General features: G+C 39.2%; 1 protein-coding gene across 5 annotated transcripts in view; it reads left to right on the top strand.

Annotated features, from left to right (window-relative positions):
* The window catches only part of CFAP91 (cilia and flagella associated protein 91), a 66,726-nt gene that overhangs the window by 13,435 nt on the left and 32,514 nt on the right, over window positions 1-20,777 (top strand). For all 5 annotated transcript variants that reach the window (XM_045384683.3, XM_074033379.1, XM_045384684.3 and 2 more), the window contains exons 6-10: window positions 553-734; window positions 10,813-10,990; window positions 14,951-15,108; window positions 17,006-17,188; window positions 18,141-18,283. In XM_045384683.3, coding sequence (XP_045240618.2) covers window positions 553-734; window positions 10,813-10,990; window positions 14,951-15,108; window positions 17,006-17,188; window positions 18,141-18,283 — 844 coding nt within the window. The remainder of the gene's footprint in view (window positions 1-552; window positions 735-10,812; window positions 10,991-14,950; window positions 15,109-17,005; window positions 17,189-18,140; window positions 18,284-20,777) is intronic.

The following is a 20,777-nucleotide window of genomic DNA, read 5'->3' as shown; positions in this document are numbered from 1 at the left end:
AGTGATCCCAGCATTAATTATTGAATCATTTATCCAGATAGAGCCTGTCTGCCTGCCTGCCTGCCTGCCTTCATTTCTCCCTTCCTTCCTTTTTCTTTTTCTCTTTCTTTCTTTCAGCAGAAAGCATCTCTTTTCTTTTCTCTGCTCCCGTATTTCTGGAGAGAAACAGAGAGTGGGTATCGGACTGAAACACAGGAGAAAGAAACCAGAGAATGCAATAATTCTGAACAGGTCCGGAAGTGCTGTACAGCATTCTAGAATAGCTTTGTTCTACAACCTTGCCCAGTGACACACATATAAATAGGCACTTTTGTGAGTCAACTATGGTACTTAGACCCACTCAGTTTCTTGGCAGAGATGAGAATAACAAGGCAATTCTCTCAAGATTTGGGGGCATAATCCTGGTTATAATGGATTCATGACTTTGTACCTGACAACATTTAAAGGAGGAATGGACTTGATGAAGCTTCAAAGATTTGTTTCCACTTGATTATATAATGTTTTAAGTGATCATAACAGGTTTCAATTTTTAAACTGATTTTTCCCTTTTAGGGCAGAACCATACACTTTTCCTCCTACTTCTACTAAGCAGCTATCCATCCCTTCAAAGTTGACTGTGGGCACTCAGACTGATTATCGGGATGCTGACGTTCAAACAGATCCATACTCTCCAGAATATGTAGTATGTCAGGACTCTATCCCCGAGCTCTTGACCCTGGCTACGCTTACCTGGGGTGAGTTGGTAAATCTCCTGACTATCGGCAGATGACAGTGCTGATAACCACGCATGCTGTTCAAATGGCCCATGTACAGGCAATTGTGCTTTACAGTGTTGCTGTATAAAGTGTCTTACTCAGTACAGCAACTTCATAGACTCATAATTTTTCTGATACTTCTGGTCAAATAAAGATACTATGTTTTTGTTGTAAGTAGTTTTATCGTACTCTATCTGTGAAGCTGAATTTCAGCTTAATATTGTAGTTGCTTTGCTAACTAGTGACCTATGTCCTCTCTTTTCTCTCTCCTAGTGAATCACTTCCTTTTTATTGAGCAATCATACTTCTTTACACATAAGCTTTTTTTGAGTGTAAAATACTGAATGCACATTCCTATGTATGTAATATTATCTTAATTTGCCAAAATATCTTAATTTACCAAAGCTCCCTTATATACTTTATTAGATGATTTGGATGACCTGATATTATCTCTGAAATGCTAAATATCTTTCAGGCTCAGAAATGAACTCTTAGAATGTAATAAAATCTGGCCTAGGCCTGTATTATGTGAACCTATATAATTAATAAGTGAGAGTACTTTTAGAGATTATTAGAAATTAGCTTATCTAACTCACTCAGTTGTATTAATAGCTGGGAAACTGAGAACCAGAGAGGTTAACTAATTCCTCCAAGGACACAGAGACAGTCGGTACACAGTAATGATTTTTAAAGGAGTTTGCTTTTCCCCGCATTGTAACAGATAGCTGTGATCAAGTCTGCATCCCAGGCAAAGAAAATGTTCATATCTGGGCTCTAGTTTTGACTTGTTTCCTTGCCCACTTTATGAATCCAGATTAAGCATTCTCAACACCCATTTTTTTTTATTTTTATTTTTTGAGATGGAGCGTCACTCTGTTGCCCAGGCTGGAATGCAGTGGTGGGATCTTGGCTCACTGCAACCTCCGCCTCCTGGATTCAAGTGATTCTCCTGCCTCAGCCTCCCGAGTAGCCGGGACTACAGGTGCATGCCACTGTGCCTGGCTAATTTTTTTATTGTATTTTTAGTAGAGACGGGGTTTCACTGTGTTAGCCAGGATGGTCTCGATCTCCTGACCTTGTGATCTGCCCGCCTCGGCCTCCCAAAGTGCTGGGATTACAGGCGTGAGCCACCGTGCCTGGCCCAAAACCTGTACTTTAAAGCAGAGGCTCTACTTTCAGGCCTAGATGGCAAATTAAAAATATGCTGAAACCTTCCCTTTCTGCTCTGAATGCATAAAAAGTATGGGAAAAAATTAATAAACATATAGACACACTTAAAAGCAAGAAAGAAAATATTCGTATTGTAGAAATGGAGACTTTTTCCTAAATAAAGAAGTAGCTGGGGACCTTTGGTGGTAAGTGGGAGCTGTGCATGGCAGGGAACCAGGTCCAAGTCACCTGCCTGAACTGGAGGGGCCAGCGTCCTTCTCCTGCACACAGGTGCAGCTGAAGCCTGGTGCCTGCCCGATGAAGATAATAGACAGAACAGAGTCAGGCATTCCTGCCTGTGGCCTTGGACTTTACCTCTTGGTGTGATAAGGTCTTGGCATTAAACTGCAGGAGGACAAGAGCCAGGCAGAGGCTCAGAAATGTTTCACTAGGCCAAAAAAAAAAAAAAAAAAAATCTGGTGCACTGTCATAGCAGAACTGAGGTTAAAGTGTCAATAAAAGCCTCTATGAGCCAGGCCTACTCCTACCATGTGTGGGACCCAGGACTCTAAGGGAGGCCCACCTACCATGCGTATAGATATTTTAAAATTATAAATCAAGCTAAGAACTGTTAAGTAAAATACGTTGGTTTTTTTCACAAACATCTTCATAACGAGTTAAAAGGACAAGTTTAAATTGGAATTCTTAGGCTCCTGGGATTCTATACTGTAATGTGGCAGCGAGGCGAGAGCCTACTGTGGCCTGCCCCTTTCTCTCCCAACCCTGGCTGTGCTCTACATCTGAGGGGCCTGTCATGCATGCCCGTGATTACCTCGCTCTTCCCAATGTTCACACATCCCTACAAACAGCTGCCGTTTGGCCCCACCTTGGGCTTAAGAGTGAACAAACAGCAGCATATAGTATGCCCTCAGGAATCTGAATCCTGTAAAGAGGCCCATAGAGACTTTGGAAGCAGGCTTGGGCCATTTGTAGGATTTCCAGGACCTCTACACGTGGAAATAGCTCCAGGTGGGCACGGGGCCTTGGACTCCTCATCTTGTGGTGATGAACAGGGCTCTGAAGGATGAGGTTAGGTAGTAGCCACTTGCAGGTCAAGGCTGCTTACTGACCAGGGTGCTTATGAGAGAAGCCAGCAGCTGATCTCCACCCAAGAACCCCAAAGCACACAAGGAACAGAGACACCAGGAGTGGCCCACAACAAATAAAGGAAATGGGAGAAGAAATTTCTGAGTGAACAGAAAATGGAGCAATCTGAAAAGGACTTGGGAAGTGCCTTCTATATTCTCAAAAGGATAAGGGGGAAATAGCAACACCAAAAACAAGAATGGGAGTCATGAAAAAGAACCAGTTGGAATCAAGGGGGAGGAAAACTATAATGTTTGAAATAAAATGAACTCAATAGTAGAACAGACAGAACTGAAGAGCAAATTAGTGAAATGACAGATTGAATGGACACATATTCCAGAATGCAGCATATAGTGGTAGAACAAGATAAAAGAAAAGGAAGAGCTGTGGGTGCTAGGACATCAGTACAGGGAAAATGGTGGAGAAGCAATGCAGGAATCGGTGGCTGAGAACTCCCCAGAACTGAAGAAAGACATTAGCCTTCACCCTGAAAAATTCCACTGAGTACCAAGCAGAATGATTCTTCAAAAACTCACACCTCCTAATAAAAGAAAAAGAAAAAGTGAAAAAACTATTAGAAAGATAACTCAGATTACCTACAAAGGAAAAAAAAAGGATTGATATTTTATAGTATTGCCTTTAAGGTGATGTGGGAAAATGATTGCAAACCTAGAATTATTTTACCAGCCAAACTATTATTGACGAGTGAAGGTGAAATAAAGGCATTTTCATACATAAGAAGAAATCTATCTCATAGGATATTGTAAGGATTAAGTAAATTTATTTATGTAACGTGTTCATAGCTACACTCCAGCAATTTCACTCCTAACTATACACCAAAAAAAAAAAAAAAAAAAAAAAGCACATTATTCTACTTACGGAAATACATAGGTGTGTTCACCAAAAGACATGCACAAGAAAACTCACAGCAGCATTATTCATAATAACTCCAAACTGAAAACAACCCAAATGTCCATCAACCATAGAATGGATGAATAAAATATAGTGTATTCACATAATGGAATGCTATATAATAATGAGAATGAAGTACAACTGCGTGTGGTTACAAGGGAGATTGTAGATGTGTATATAATCGCATATATAATGCTGAACAAAATAAGATACAGAAGAATGCCTACACTGTGATTTCATTTACATGAAACTTAAAACCAATCAAAACTAAATGAACGCATTAGGAATGAGGATGGTAGGCTATCCTTGGGGCACGTAGAGACTGGGAAGGGAGTATCATGGGCATTCTAGTGTTCTGGTAATATTCTATTCCTTGATCTGGGTGCCGATTAGCTGGGATATCTGTTTTTGTTTATGTATGCTGTACATTCATAAAAAGTTTACATAAAGATAAGGGAAAAATAACGACAGTGAAAAAGGATGACACTGTAAGCACTGCGGGGATAAAATTGAATGCTTATGATGTGCCAAAAACTGATCCAAGTGCTTTACATTTTAAACCTATTCAGTCTTCACATGTTAAATGAATAATAGAGTTGAAATAAATAGTTGATAATACAGATCTTTTAAAAGGCAAAAGAAATGGTCATTAGGGCCATAAGTAATTTTCTGATAAAGAGTGATAATACAGCCAAGCCTCTTGTAGGAAGCATCAAGAAAGAAGACAGAAGATGCAAGCAGAGTGTTGGGATTGAAAGTGGGACAGAGTAACTACAGAAGGAACAATTTAAGAAATACGAGAGTGCTATGAATATCTTTTGCCCTATATTTAAAAACTTAGAAAGGCCGGGCGCGGTGGCTCACACCTGTAGTCCCAGCACTTTGGGAAGCTGAGGCAGGCGGATCACTTGAGGTCAGGAGTTCGAGACCAGCCTGGCCAACATGGTGAAACCCTGTCTCTACTGAAAATACAAACATTAGCCACACGTGGTGGGTGCCTGTAATCCCAGCTACTCAGGAGGCTGAGGTTGCAGTGAGTGAGCTGAGATCGCGCCACTGTGCTCCAGCCTGGGTGACAGAGCGAGACTCCGTCTCAAATAAATTAAAAAAAAACTTAGATAAATTATATAATTTTTAAAGAAAATATAAATTGCTCATTTGGTTTTAAGAAGAAATCACAAACCTGAATAGAAGAGTAACTATGGAAATGGACTTAGTAAATAGAAAAAAAAATCCTTTTAAGAGCACCAGGCCTAAACAGTTTTACAAGTAAGTTTACCACTCCTTTAAGGACCAAATAAACTGTTTTATGCAACTTCTTCCAGGAAACACAGAATAGAAGTTAATTTATTCATTTTATGAGACCAGTATAGCCTTGATTTGAAAACTGAGTAAGGACAGTACGGTTGTTACTTAGTATTAATAGGAGATTGATGCTAGGACCCTGCAACCCTACCAAAATTTTTGGATGCGCAAGTCTCTTATGTAAAATGGCATAGTATTTGCATATAACCTACACACATCCTCCCATATATTTAATCTCTAGATTACTTATAATTCCTAATGCAATGTAAATTTTACATAAATAGTTATTATACTGTATTGTTTAGGGAATAATGACAAAAAAAAAGTTTGTACATGTTCAGAACACAGTTTTTTTTTTTTTAATATTTCCAACCTGCACTTGGTCAAATCCACAGATGTAGAACCCCTGGATATGAAGGGCCAACTATACTAGTAAGGAAACTTACAAGCCAATCTCACATATGAAGAAATATGCAAAAAATTCTAAATAAGACACTAGCAATCTAATCTTGCTGTATTTTAAAAGAGTGACTTATAACCAAATGGAGTTAATCAGAGAAATTCAAGTTTGTTGCAATACCAGAAAGCCATTCATGTAATTTACCATTTTAATGGAAAACATAGGAAAAATCCTTCTCTGGATGCAGAAAAAAGTATTTTATAACAATGCAATGCTCATTTATGACATTTACTTGGAATAAACTGGGAGCAGAAGGAAACTTTAATAATCTACCCCAGCCTGTAATAAACATCATACTAAAGGTGAAACTTCAGAAGCTTTACCCTAAAAGAAAAAGACATTGATATGCTCATTATCACTACTATTTAACAGCGTAGAGAAGACCTTAGCCCAGAGTTTATCAAGCCTGGCTATGATCCCTCCTTTCAGGAACATTTGGGAATATGAGTGGTGTTTTCTATGTATAATGATTAGAAAGTGCTTCTGGCATTTAGCTCATGGGACAGGGTATAGCAGATAGGCTGGCATGGATACTAAACATCCTGTGCTGCTTGGGGTAGTTTCATACAAATAATTATCTGCCCATTATGGCAATAGCACCCTTGTTGAGGAGAGACAGTGCAGCAAGATAAGAGAAAAATGGAGGCATGGCGATGAGAAAGAAGCAGCAAAACTATCATTATATGCACACATGCTCACTTCGAAAATCAAATAAATTATCAGAACTAAAAAGAGAGTTCAACAAGAAGTCAACATAGATCAGTCACTTTCCTATATGACAGCAATATCCAATTAGAAAACATTGTTGAGGCCAGGTGCAGTGGCTCACACCTGTAATCCCAGCACTTTGGGAGGCCAGGGCAGGAGGATTGATTGAGGCCAGGAGTTTAAGACCAACTTGGATAACATAGTGAGACCTCCATTTCTACAAAAGAAGAATTAGCTGAGTGTGGTGGTGCACACCTGTGGTCCTAGCTACTCAGGAGGCTGAAGCAGGATTGCTTGAGCCCAGGGGTTCAAGGTTACAGTGTACAGTGAACTATAATCTTGCCACTGTACTCCCACCTAGGCAACAGAGTGTGACTCTGTCTCAAAAAAAAAAAAAAAAAAAAAAGAAAGAAAGAAAGAAAAAAAAAGAAAAGAAAGAAAAGAGAAGGAAAAGAAGATGAAAGAAAGAAAAAGAAAAGAAACATTATTCACCTGAGATCAGGTGTTCAAGACCAGCCTGGCCAATATGGTGAAACCCCGTCTCTACTAAAAATACAAAGAAATTAGCTGGGCATGGTGGCGTTTGCCTGTAGTCCCAGCTACTCAGGAGGCTGAGGCAGGAGAATCACTCCAACCCAGGAGGCGGAGGTTTCAGTGAGCCAAGATTGTACCACTGCACTCCAGCCTAGGTGACAGAGCAAGACTCTGCCAAAAAAAATTTATTGAAAAAAATTACATTCATTTATTTGTTTTAGAGATGTAGTCTCACTCTGTTGCCCAGGTTGAGGTGTAGTAATGTGATTATAGCTCACTGCAGCCTCAAACCCTATGGCTCAAGTGATCCTTTCACCCCACCCTCCCAAGTAGCTAGGGCCACAGGTCCACATCACCATGCCAGGCTAATTAAAAAAATATATTTTTTTGTGGAGATGGGGTTTCACTATGTTGCCCAGGCTGGTCTCCAATTCTTGGACTTAGAAATTCTCCTGTCTCAGCCTCCAAAAGTGCTGGGATTATAGGTGAGCCACCGCACTTGGCTGAAAAAAATTACATGCACAATAGCAATGAATAACAAAGTGCCTAGGGAATCACTTAACAAAAACGTGTGCAAGGGATTTATGTTGAAAATTATAAATTATTCTTTAAGCACATAAAGATTTGATGAAAAGAGAGAACATATTTATCAATGGGAAACTCAGGCTTGAAGAGATAAGACTTCTCCCTCAAATAATTTATACCTTAAAGTAGTTCTAATCCAGATTCCCACTCTCAATATAACTATGCCTGGGTAAATTAGCACTTTTCATCTTCTCTTCCCAGAAATTTTACAAAAGTAACAACAACAATACTCCCACAAACTCCATTTTCAGTAAAACTAAAAATATATGTAATTCACGAACCACTAAATATTTGTAAGGACTGCAAAAAGCAGCTGAAATTGGGCAGATGCAATGTGGGAGGAAGTGAAGCATGCACCATGGGAGAGGAACCATCAGGGGATCTCAGAAGGCAGGAGCAAAAATATACTTCTGAGGGTAAATTAAGCAATATCCAGAATTAAAAATGATCATATTTTGTGATGTAGCTGCTAGACTCTAGCATTTCTACTTCTAAGAATCCTAGAGAAGCTCACATATGGTACAATGAGACCAGTACAAGGATGTTTGTTGCAACATTATGTATGATCAAAAAATTAAAAGCAATCTAAATGTCATTTGAGAAGATAGATAGCTTAAATTGTAATAAAGCCTTACAGTGGAAGAAGGAAACCAGATCTGTATACATCAGTACAGCTAGGCTTCCAAAACAAAGATGAGTTAAAAAAGCAAGTTGCAGAATGGTTATAGTACAATACCATGTATATAAATATTAAATAAACATCAGTACTGTGTCTTGCTTCTATATAATTCATTTTTGGTTCATATTTGTTTTTACTAGAGAGGAAGTATAGTATAGTGCACAAAAATATAATGTTCAGACTGCCATGTGCAAGTTACTTAACCTTTTAGCCCTTCAGTCTCTTTATTTGTAAAACAGGCATAATTATGTTTACATGATAGGGATTTGTTGAAGATTGAATGCATTAGAAAAGTGCTTGGCATAATACAAGTGCTTAAATAGCCGGCGCAGTGGCTCACGCCTGTAATCCCAACACTTTGGGAGGCCGAGGTGGGCAGATCACCTGAGGTCAGGAGTTCGAGATCACCCTGGCCAACATGGTGAAACCCCATCTCTACTAAAAATACAAAAAAAAATGAGCCGGGCATGGTAGCAGGTGCCTGCAATCCCAGCTACTAGGGAGGCTAAGGCAGGAGAATCACTTGAACTCGGGAAGCGGAGGTTGCAGTGAGCCGGGATTGCACCATTGCACTCCAGCTTGGGTGACAAGAGCGAGACTTCGTCTCAAAAAAAAAAAAAAGTGCTTGGCATAATAAAAGTGCTTAAGTAATGTTAGATTTCATTATTATTATAATTCATAGACACATAAATTTGTATATAAAATGTTAAGATTGAATGGAAATCCACAAATTCCTTTTTGTGTTTACTTTGGGAAATGGGAGAAGGCAATGGGACTCAATGTGGTAGTTAAAAGGTACATCGGCTTTATTTATAATGTTTCAATTTTTTATTAAAAAATGTAAAGTATATATGACAAAATGTGTACAGTTGTTAAGTCTGCATACTTATGGTATGATTTTCATAGTTATTTTTAAAATTACTAAAGAAAATGCCATGCAAGACCCACAAAATAATATGTAGATACATATATATACATATATATGTTGTTTTGTATACAGATTTATTTACTTCTTTATACATCTATAAAAGTAAAAAGATGAGCTGGTAGTATTCCTCTTCACTAAATGCATCATTGTGACTGCCTCTGGGAAGGTGATCAGAATGAGGAAGCAGAGTACAGAGCTTTAGCCTTCTCTATAATACCCTAATTTTATTTTATTTTATTTTATTTATTTTTTGAGATGGAGTCTCGCTCTGTCCCCCAGGCTGGAGTGCAGTGGCGCGATCTCGGCTCACTGCAACCTCCACCTCCCGGGTTCAAGCCATTCTTCTGCCTCAGTCTCCCGAGTAGCTGGGATTACAGGCGCCTGCCACCACACCTGGCTAATACCCTAATATTAAAAACAAGAGATTGTGAATTCATATATTACTTATTTGCTTTCTAAAAGCATAAACATTACAAAAGATCTGAAATAAGACAAAAATCTTAGGCATGCCCTACTGTACATGGTAAAAATATGACTTGTGACTTATTTCCTTGGATTTTTCTGTATAATTATATTTTTTAATGAAAATAAAACAAAGGTTGACTTATTGTGGTTCAGTGATCAAACAGGAAACTTGTTCCAGCCTCCCTTTCCTTTACTTGCTTTTGCAAGGCCACATTTAGAGGTGCTAGGTACCTAAGTGTGCTGGCATCCTCAAAACTTGATCCAGGGAGGCATACGTAGGTTTAGGTCTCAGCCAGTGCCTCGGAGCTGGTCAGGAAACATATCCAGCTGTCCCTATCCTCCTGCCTGACCTACGGGTATTGTGTCTTCGAATGCCTAAAGTTGAAGGTAAGAGATAGCCCTAAATTGTACATGCACTGTGGGGACAAAACCCAAAGATGGTGAATTCTCAGCTAGTGATTAGTGTCTTCATTTTCTGTTACTTTTTAAAAACAGTATTTGGCCAAGTGGCTCACACCTGTAATCCCAGCACTTTGAGAGGCTCAGGCAGGAGAATTGCTTGAACCCAGGAGTTTGAGACCAGCCTGGGCAACATGGTGAAACCTTGTCTCTACAAAAAAATCAAAATAAATTAGCCAGGTGTGGTGGCACATGCCAGTAGTCCCAGCTACTTGAGAGGCTGAGGTGGGGGGATCATTTGTGCCGGGGAGGTCAAGGCCGCAGTGAGCTGTAATCATACCGTTCTACTCCAGCCTGGGCAACAGAGTGAGACCCTGACTCAAAAAAAACATGTATTTTTCACCTTTATCCAACAAATTCCCTACCCCATATTTTTCCCACCTCTGGAGTCTGAAAACGCCTTGTATTTCAGTATGTAAATTTGTTTATTACAGAGCATTCCACGATGTGATTATTCAGTAGTCCCTTAATATTCTTCAAATGCATTCCAGCATCTTACATGCAACTAAAATGTCTTATGGTGCAATTACTAACAAGAGGCAGTGAGGCACAGATAACACAAGCTGTGAGGCACATCTAGAGGCTGTTCCCTAATGTCATGTTATCCTGTCATGGCCCTCACATTTAGAGAAGAGGAAAGGAACTGACAGGGAGTTAATTATATACTGGGGGGGGCGGTGTGTGGGTTGGCCCACTTGTTCCTAAGCTGTGCTGCTTCATCCTGCAGGTCGGGGTCTCCCAGCAGGACAAGCTGAGGTGGAGATGATAGAAAGAGCCCGCGAGAAGCGTGCTTGGGAAGCCACTCTCCCCGCTCTGAGTGACACCTCCCAGTTTGAGAAGAGGAGGAAGATGATGAATGAAATGGAGAGGAAGGAGTGGGCCTTCAGAGAGCAGGAGATTGAAAAGTAGGTTCTCTGTCACCCAGGCAACTGTTCCTGTACTGGTGGGAATAATGTTAATACTTTATATCTGCAAAGCATTCTCCCGAATGTATGGGTTGAAAAGCAATCCTCAACATATAGAGATAGGAAATTGGGCTTCCGCTTCTTTCAGGAGCAGTCACATGCTTCTGAGGTGGTCCAGAAGCTCTGTATACTCTTCTCTCCAATAACATACAAATGTAGAATGCCCTCTGTGTGTGTGAAGAAGGTCAGCATGGAACCCAGGTTTGAACAACTCCTGAAGGGCATCTCTGATTCTTCTCTTCCCTTTTCTCTTTAGTAGCTATCTTAACTGTCACAGAATCCCACTAATTTCTGCAAAGCACCTTTCAAACTGTCCCTTCATGTTCATTCCCAGTGCCACTGTCCCAGTCCCTGGGCTTTCTATGTATCCCTTCAAACAGCCTTGGCACTAGTCCTAGCTCTTACCCACTGCCCCCCCCCATTCCACCCCCAAGACACTGTATTCACAGTCAGGATGCCTTGCATTCTAGCTAGAGCTGATGGGGCATTTCCTATTCAAAAGACAAATTATGGAATTCTTCCATTAAGAGATGAGTTTATATAACAATATACATAAATAACAATATGCTGAGGTACTTGTGGTTGGATTTTGAATTATTTTAACTGATATATTTACAGCAATGGAGTTGTTGCTGATATGTGGAAATGATAAGAGATTATGAGAACCAAAAAATTATAACTCTCTAGCAAGAACAAAGGAAGGGCGTTTGCTGAGTTTGTCCTTTGTGCTAGGCTGTGCTGACGTACTTTATTGTTCATAGCAATGCTACCAAGGACCCTTACACACAAGAGAGGGACCCAGAGAGTTAGAGACTCAGCTTGGTGCTATATTTGGAATATGTTAATTTTTTCCAACACCTTCAGATTAAGCCTGAATCTAGGCTTTGGGATGTTTTGATAAAAGCTTGCAATTTAATTTAAAAAATAGTGTTTGGGGTAAAGTAGGTGTCAAATACTCAATCCTGTTGGCAGAAATTTAAATTTATTATTGTACTTTGGAAAGATATGTGTCTTTTCAAAAGGCATTGAAACTATTAAAAATGTATCTGGCCAGAGTGAAGGCGTCACCTGAGAAAGCGAGTACATTTGTTAAACTGAGGGCAATTTTGATACATGTATTTTGAGTCCCTTTTACCTGCTAGGCTCTGTGCTGTGAGCTGGGAAAATAGGGATGAATAGGAAACTGCTCTTCCTCACAGAGCTCCTTATGGTCCACTGGGGCAGGGGGAGCAGGGAAGGTGGACAAGGATGGGACAAAAGATCTTAGACCAACCCCTCTTGGGCTGTGCCTATCAGGTGATGTGCTGTTCTGTACAAAAAGTGCTTGGTGGAACCCAGGTGAAAAAACAGTTCTATTTAAGGTGGGTGATTTGAGAAAGAAAACTACTAAGAGGAGGTAGCTTCTGAGCTGGGTTTTGAAGGGTAGGTAAGAAGCCATCAGGCAGATAGTAATATCAGACAGTCATATCAGAAACTATCAGGTAGACCAATACTTCAGAGGTGTTGGTCTGAGATCTTTTGCACCATCTCTTTGCCCATCTTCCTGCCCCTTCCTGCCCCAGTGAATTATAAGGAGCTCTGTCAATAATATCAGATTGACGATGATAATGATGATGATGACGATTAGTTGACTATAAGGAGCTCTGTCAATATCAGATGATAAGTGAATGGTAAGGAGCTCTGTCAATAATAATAATAACAATAATAATAATATGGTGATGAGTGGATTATAAGGAGTTCTGTCAATGATATCAGATGAAGAAGAAGATATCTATAGAGCATGGAACACTTATAGAGGGCTTACTACCTACCAGATGATGCTCTAAGCATATAGATCTCAAAGTGTGGTCCACAGACCAGCAGCATCAACATTACCTTGGAACTTGGTAGAAATGCAGGTGATCAGGCCCCATCCCAGGACCTACTGAATCAGGGGTTGGGACCCAGCAATCCATATCAGAACCTGTGCTCTAGATTATGCTGCACTCTGAAATTTGAGACTACTGTTAGAGCACTTTGTGTATACATTAACTCACTTAATGCTCACAACTTCATGAAGAGGGTACTATTATTCCCTCCACTTTACCATTGAAGAGATTGAGGTCAGTGGTGACACGGAAAATTGAACCTAGCATTTCTAACTCTAGAGAGAAAAGTGACTGGGGTGTGTGGCTTAGTTTTAAAAATGCCTACCTCTCCAGTGAGCTGAGATCACGCCACTGCACTCCAGCCTGGGTGACAGAGCGAGACTCCGTCTCTCTCTCTCTCTCTCACACACACACACAAAGCCTACCACTCCATTCTCATTTGTCACTACACTCTTACCCCTCTCAAGTGCATTCACTCTGAGAAACCCTGCCTGTGTGACATCTTGTTCTCCCTCCAGTCCTTTAGAGTTGAACATTCAGCTTCCCCTGCTGAGGCCCTGCTTTTCCCTTGTCAATGTGGCAAATCCCAATCCTGAGTTTACAGCTCTTCCAAGGAAGGCTTCCCCACCTGTTCCCTCTTTTCCCCCTGCCCTATCCTTTCTTCTTCCAGGAAGAGTTTTCACTCTTCTAGCCTAGTATGTATCTCCTTGTGCTGGAAATGTTGGTTCATATGCCTATTCCGCCGGAACAGTGCTTGTTGAGAGAAGGTGTTTTGTCTTGTACATTGTTGTTCCTGCCTGGCATATGGTGGGCACTTAATAAATACTTGGCAAATGAGTAAGTGAATACATTCAGGTATGAATTTCTAAGCAGGAGTAAAATGTATGTTCAAATCTCTGTTTTAGGAAGGAAAACCTTGACAGCTGGGTGGAGCAAAGATTGGAAGGAGGACAGACTAGCAGCTAGGAGTCCATGTTAGGAGTGAGATGACCAGACATGAGCTAGGGAATACAAGAAGCACTTACGAGGAGAGATCTTTAGCAGCGGGAAGAAGGTGTAAGAGGGGCAGACTTCTGGGGGAACAAATGAGTAGGGTTTTGTTTTGTTTTTTTAATTGTCAAGGGGCAGCTGGAGATTCAAATAGATGGAAATTCTGGTTCAGAAATATCTAAGCTGGGCTGGACGTGGTGGCTCACGCCTGTAATCCCAGCACTTTGGGAGGCCAAGGTGGGATCACTTGAGGCCAGGGGTTCGAGACCAGCCCGGCCAATGTAGTGAAACTCCATCTGTACTAAAAATACAAAAATTAGCCAGGTGTGTTGGTGGGCGCCTGTAGTCCCAGCTACTCGGGAGGCTGAAGCATGAAAACCGCCTGAACCTAGGAGGCAGAGGCTGCAGTGAGTTTAGATCAGGCGACTGCACTCCAGCCTGGGCAACAGAGCGAGACTCTGTCTCAGAAGAAAAGAAAGAAAGAAAAAAGAAATATCTAAGCTGGAGGTACAGATTACACAGTCATCTGTGCATTGTTGGATGCACATGAGCAAGGTAGCCCAAGGAGAACAAGTTGAAGGTAGGGGGAAAAGAAACAAAGATTTGTTGAGTACCTATTATATGCCAGGCACTGGCATTTTTACCTCATTCCTTAGGACAGCATGCCAGAACCACATTTCCTCTTCACTCCCCCTATTACGTAACCCTCCAGGAATACCACTCGACCTGGCACTGTGCACAAACCTCTTACTGTTCCTTTAGGCCCATCTGCCTAGAGAGCCCTTCTTTTACCCCATCTGCCTGGCATACTCTTCTTCATCCTTGAGAACTACACCCATATATATTCCTATTATATAGAGAGTCTCTATTGAGTGCCACCCCCACGCCCTGAATTCATCTGTCATACTTTTGCCAGAGTGGTCTTTTGACAATACGTGAACATGATACCAGCCCACAGAGAAGAGCCGGTCTGTGGCAGCCGTTCCCTTCCTCTCCGTTTGAGATGCCATATGCTTCTTTATGTTTTGTAATTTACTTGAAGACTGCAGGAGATTCGCCTGGAAGTTCTAAAAGAGCTGTTGAGGAAGCGTGAAGAGAATCAGAATGAAGTGAATATGAAGCACTTGAATGCACGGTGGTCTAAACTGCAGGAGGCAAAAGAGGCAAAAATGGCAACAATTCAGCGCACACATGTATCAAGTAATGGTGTAGTATGAACAATGAAGACAGTGGAAAAGTGGGCTTTGCTTTGGATCTTTGACCAAACCTGACTTAACTATGATATAATTCTGTTTTGGTCCTGGGAATCACATAGGTAAGGGCTGAGAGATGAGTTATTTCTTAAAGGTAGAAGAGTGGAGGAAATTCCCTTACTAAGAAAATCAAGTGATGGTGTCCTAACAGGTAATCAAGTTATTGAGATAATGTGTGTGTGTGTGTGTGTGTGTATGTGTATGTGTGTGTCTGTATGTATGTGTGGTGGGATAGGTGTTAGGTTCCCCATATTCATGGTCCACAGCCCTGGATAAAGAGCCCTGTTTCTTACCCTTTTTTCATTTTGCCCTTAAAGGTGACGTTTTAGACATCCTTTTTCCTAATCACCTTGCCACAAGAAATTTTAATACCACATATATAACATATGTATGTTTACGTACTATATGTATATCTATACTTTATACATTAAAAGAGGAAGTATATGGTTTATTATTTTTATTCAGTGCAAGATTAAGAATGACTGAATTAAAGATTCAAGTTAAATTTATATTTTAAAAATTTAAGGCCAAGAGAGGTAGCTCACGCCTGCAATTCCAGCACTTTGGGAGGCTGAGGTGGGAGGATTGCTTAAGGCTAGAAGTTCAAGACCAGCCTGAACAACATAGTGAGACCCCATCTCTACAAATTTTTTTAAAACTTAGCCAGATGTGGTGGTACACATCTGTAGTCATAGCTACTTGGAGCTGAGGTTCCCAGCTTAAGCCCAGGAGCTCAAGGCTACAGTGAGTTATGATTGTACCACTGCACTCCAGCCTGGGTGATGTAGACCTTGTCTCAAAATAAATAAATAAATGGTATCAATTACATGTGCAGACTATATATGCACTCATTCACAATATAATCACATTTTAAAAAATCATTCAAAATTTTTTTCTAACAAAAATAAAAAATCACAAAACAAATTATTGCTTACAATTATGTTTAGTGAACTTAAATTTTAACTTTTTCTTGATGTGAGAAAAGAGCACTTAACTGCCAGATATTTATTTAGATATGATCAACATTTTTTTCAGTACTTGGCATAACTAATGATAGATCTGACTTTTGTAGGCAAATAATAAAATTTAAATCATTTTTACTTAATTCTAAAACCCAAGTCACACCCAAAAGTGCTGAGGATCAAACATAAACAACATCCCCAAGACAGCAGTGGCACACAGGCCCCCTCTGGCAGCATGACGTCACGATCTTGTGATAAGATTTTTACCCCCGTTGAAAGTGCACAATGTAGAGCCACCAAAGGGGCTTGGGTCTGTGATGGGATCTGAGAGAAAAGGAGCACAGGAGGTGGTGAGCGTGACTCTTTAGATGAGTGTACTCCTCATGTGCACAGTTGAGCCTTTCCCTCTGACTGCCAAAAAACTGTAAGCTGGGACAGTCTTTGGTTTATTTTGGTGTTAACCAAGATGAACCTATAGTCTTTGCTTTTGATTATTCTTGTAAGGGAGAATAATTCCCTAGTTCCCCCACTGAACATGTATTTTCCAGTTGCTTTGAGTTTCATTCATTTAACAAACTTTTACTGAATACCTCTTCTTGGCCTAGAGTTTGAAATGCAATTATAAAATATTTTTGACGAGTACCGATTGAGGGCACTAGCTGATTCTGCTTCTGTGACTCCTGCCTGTCTCATGACAATCTGGGCCACACAGATGGCAGACCTCTGTTTTTAGTGTTACATTCTGGCTGTCGTGAGTCATCATGAAATTCATTCATTTCAATAGCTTCTCTGTGAATAACACTAGAATTGGCTTACTCTTCTGCATTTGTATAATTCAGAGCAATATTTTGGAGATAGTCATGGAGGTGTGTTTTATTTTAGCAATCAGAAAACTTGTAGGAAAGGGAAAGAACATAGAAGGGAAGTTGGAGAGAAGAAATATCATCAAGGATTATTCTGATTATGCATCACAAGTCTATGGACCTCTGTCTCGTCTTGGGTGTTTCCCAGACAATAACTCAGAGGACTTTGTAGTAAAAAACTACTATCTCAACACCTATGAAGGTAAGCAATTTACATAATTGGAAATCCGCTATAAGAGGGTTATCTCAGAAATATGAGCAAATATACAAAATGTAGAAATTTAGATTAAAAGCTAAGCAATAAAAATATCAGCAATAAACACTGATGAACAGGTTTAACATTATTAACGTGAGTTCATACAAACCAATAAAAACTGCTAAGACCCAAATAAATAAATAGACACACTATAGAACACACAAATAGACACACTATAGTCCTTGCTATAGAACAATTCAGCAAGGACTAAATTCAGTTAGCTACTAAATGTTAAAAAATGTTTAATGTCACTAATAATCAAAGTTATTTAACAATGAAATAGAGAAAACTTTTATACCAGGTTTTTGAAGCAAACAAGAAATATGTATAATGAAATCAACCCTTTATAAAGAAATGTCAAAAAACTAGTGGGCAAGAGGATGGGGAACCAGGGGACAAGTTCATGGAGAGGGCTATACCTCTTATGAAGTTCAAAAAAGGCTTATTTAGTTATTTAATTTCACTGACAAGTTAAAGTATCATGTGGCCAAGATCACGAGTTGCTGGTTACACTGCTGAACTTGTAGCTCTGGCTGGCCATCTCTGGAGCTAAATGTAATAAATTGGTGAACGTCTACTTTAGAAGGGTGGCACCACATATCATAGAATCATTAATTTTCTGTTGATTACTATTATTGAATTGCTACTTTTTTGTAGGGCAATAGTTTCACTTTAGAATGCATTTCTCATTTTACAGTCTAAGTCACTGAGAATATGAGTTAATTATATGGAAATGTGCTAATACATTTCAGGGACACTTCATTCTATTATATGAGATACACCCTCTCAACAATTCTAATGAAACTACTTGGCAAACAGCTACAAAAGTTAACAATATACCTTAAAAATAATAAACGTAAGCACTGGATACTAAAAAACATGTACTTCCTTCTCATAGGATTAGTCGAACTTGAGTCACGTCTCCCAGATTTTGTGACACAACCCCGAATCAGAGCTCCAAAACCTAAAGTCATTACCACCAAAGCTGGTTTTCTGAAGAGGGCAGCAAGGTTGGACTATGAGTTGGCAGAGGTTCATAAGGTATAATCATTATCTGGAGGACAAAATGCTTCTAATGTGATTTTTGCAGATAAATGCTACACTCCAAAAATTGCAGCAATGTCCAGTGGGTCAAACATAGACCTACATTCTCTGCTCTGCAGTTTTCTGAGATTGCCCATGCTCTGCTGAACCAATGTGTGGATTTCCCCTCATTTCACACTTCAGGAAACTTCTTGGAGATTATTTTCCCCATTTGCAGAAATCATATTACTTTCTGAAAGCGTTTTCAACTTGGATCTCTATATAAAATTTGACACTATGCTAAGGTGTAGCAAGTTTCTATTGTTGGTGTTAATAGCTGTAATAGGCCTGATTTTCTCCCTTTTGTGTTCATGTGATTAGGGCATATGAAGAAAAAGAGTTACGTTCAACTCCTTTCTCATCTAGTTAAAGCTCTAAAGGAAAATGTGTGATGGCCTTCCCCAGGATCCGCAGCATGTCATCCACCAGCTGGGCTTTCCCTTTTGGTAGCTGGACTGCAGGTGTACGGAATCTGTGGTTTATGCTGGTGGTACTTACTCTTTCCTGTGCATCAGAATCTCATGGAGGACTTGTTAAGACACATGCAGCTGGGCCCCATCCCCAAAGTTTATGATTGAGTAGGTCTGAGGTAGGGCTGGAGTATTTGCCTTTTTGATAAGTTTCCCGGTGATGCTGCTGCTGCTGGTCCAGGAATCACACTTCAAGGCCCACTGGTTTATGATACGCTTTAATCACTGACCCATTCATGTTTGTTCAGTTGATTTTAGTAGTTAATAAAGATTGATGGTAACCTATCCTCAAAACAGGACCTTAACAGTAATTTATGTATATCAAAGTGATTCTTTCTCACCTCATCCCCATTCCCCCATCTCCTTTTACCCATCCTGAATGCTGTGTTCATCATTCTCTCACTTTCTATTAAGATTTTTTATAGATTCTTTTTATTAAGTTATGGAAGTTCCTTTCTATTCTTAATTTACTAAAGCCTTTAATCATGTGTTTATGTTGAATTTTATCAAATGTTTATCTCTATCACACAATTTTTATACAGGTTATTTTTTAAATTATTGTAGCAACATTTATAATTGTTTACAAATGCTAATCTATCCTTGCATGCCTGGAAAGAACCTGCCTTGGTCAAAGCATACAGCTTATTTTCAATACCTTGTTGGATTTGGTTTACTCATATGTTGATTAGGATTTTGCTTCTACATTCATGAGTGAAATGGCCTTCTTGTTTTTCTTTCTCATTTTGACTATGTATGGGGTTGGTGTTATAATTATGCAGGTCTCCTGAAATTAACTGAGGAATATTCCTTCCTTTTTCTTTTTTGGGATGAGTTTAAATAAGATTGGGATGATCTGTTCCTTCAGTTTGGTAGACTATGCATATGAAATTATCTGGGACTAATGTTTTCTTCATAGGAAAAATTTTAACCACTATTTCAATTTCTTTACAACTTGTAGAACTCTTCTGAATTACTTTTGGTAAATTTTTTTTTAAATAAATTCCATTTCACCTACCTTTTCAATTTTTTTTGGCATATGATTACTGATAGTATTGTTTTATAATCTTTTAAATGTTTGTTTTATCTTATGTCTACTTTTTTCATTTACAATATTGTTTATTTATGCCTTAACTCTTTTCCTTAATCAGGTTTACTGAAGGCTTGCTTATTTTCTTAATATTTATGTTTCCAAACAATGAACTTTTGATTTTGTTGATTTCCTGTATTATATGTTTTTTTAATCATATTAATTTCTACTCCTATATTTATTCTATATTTCTTTCTACTTTCTTAGGGTTTGTTTCACAGGTCTTTTCTTAAATTGCACATGTAGCTCATCAGTTTCAGGCATTCATCTGTTTTATATAAGTATTTTAGGTTAAACATTTCCTTCAAAATGCTGACTTTTGTTACATTTCATTAGTTTTGATATGTAGTATTTGTCATTCTTAATATCTAATATCAAAAAAACCATTATAATTTTTTAATCTGTGAGTATTTAATAGTGTGTTTTAAAATTTCCAAATATGCAGGAATTTTAACTCATTTTCTCATTAACCTCTAACTCAATTGCGTTGTAATCAGAGGTCATAGTCTGTGTGGTACCTATCCTTTGAAATTTCATGAGGCTTGCTTTGTGGACCAGTGTATGATTATACATATAAAATAATAAAATACACCTTCAAATAACACAATGCCACTTCATGGGTAGAGCGGACACCTTAGAGCAGATTATTCCCAACTCCTTCTTCCCATCCCTGTGATGTTCCTGTCATTCATTTCACTCATCCAAATGCTATAATCAGATTATTATGCTATAATCATTTTACTTTTATTGCTTTAGTTAGCAGTTATCTTTTAGATCAATTAAAAATAAGAAAAACAATATAATTTATTTATTCCTTCTCTTCTGCTCTTCTTATACTTATATTGATCTAAGTTTTTGATCTATTCCATTTTTCACCTGCCTGCAGAACTTTTTT

Source organism: Macaca fascicularis, chromosome 2 (genome assembly GCF_037993035.2).
Source record: "Macaca fascicularis isolate 582-1 chromosome 2, T2T-MFA8v1.1".
Taxonomy (NCBI): domain Eukaryota; kingdom Metazoa; phylum Chordata; class Mammalia; order Primates; family Cercopithecidae; genus Macaca; species Macaca fascicularis.
Note: the sequence above shows the minus strand (reverse complement) of the source record. Positions and strands in the feature narration are given on the sequence as shown.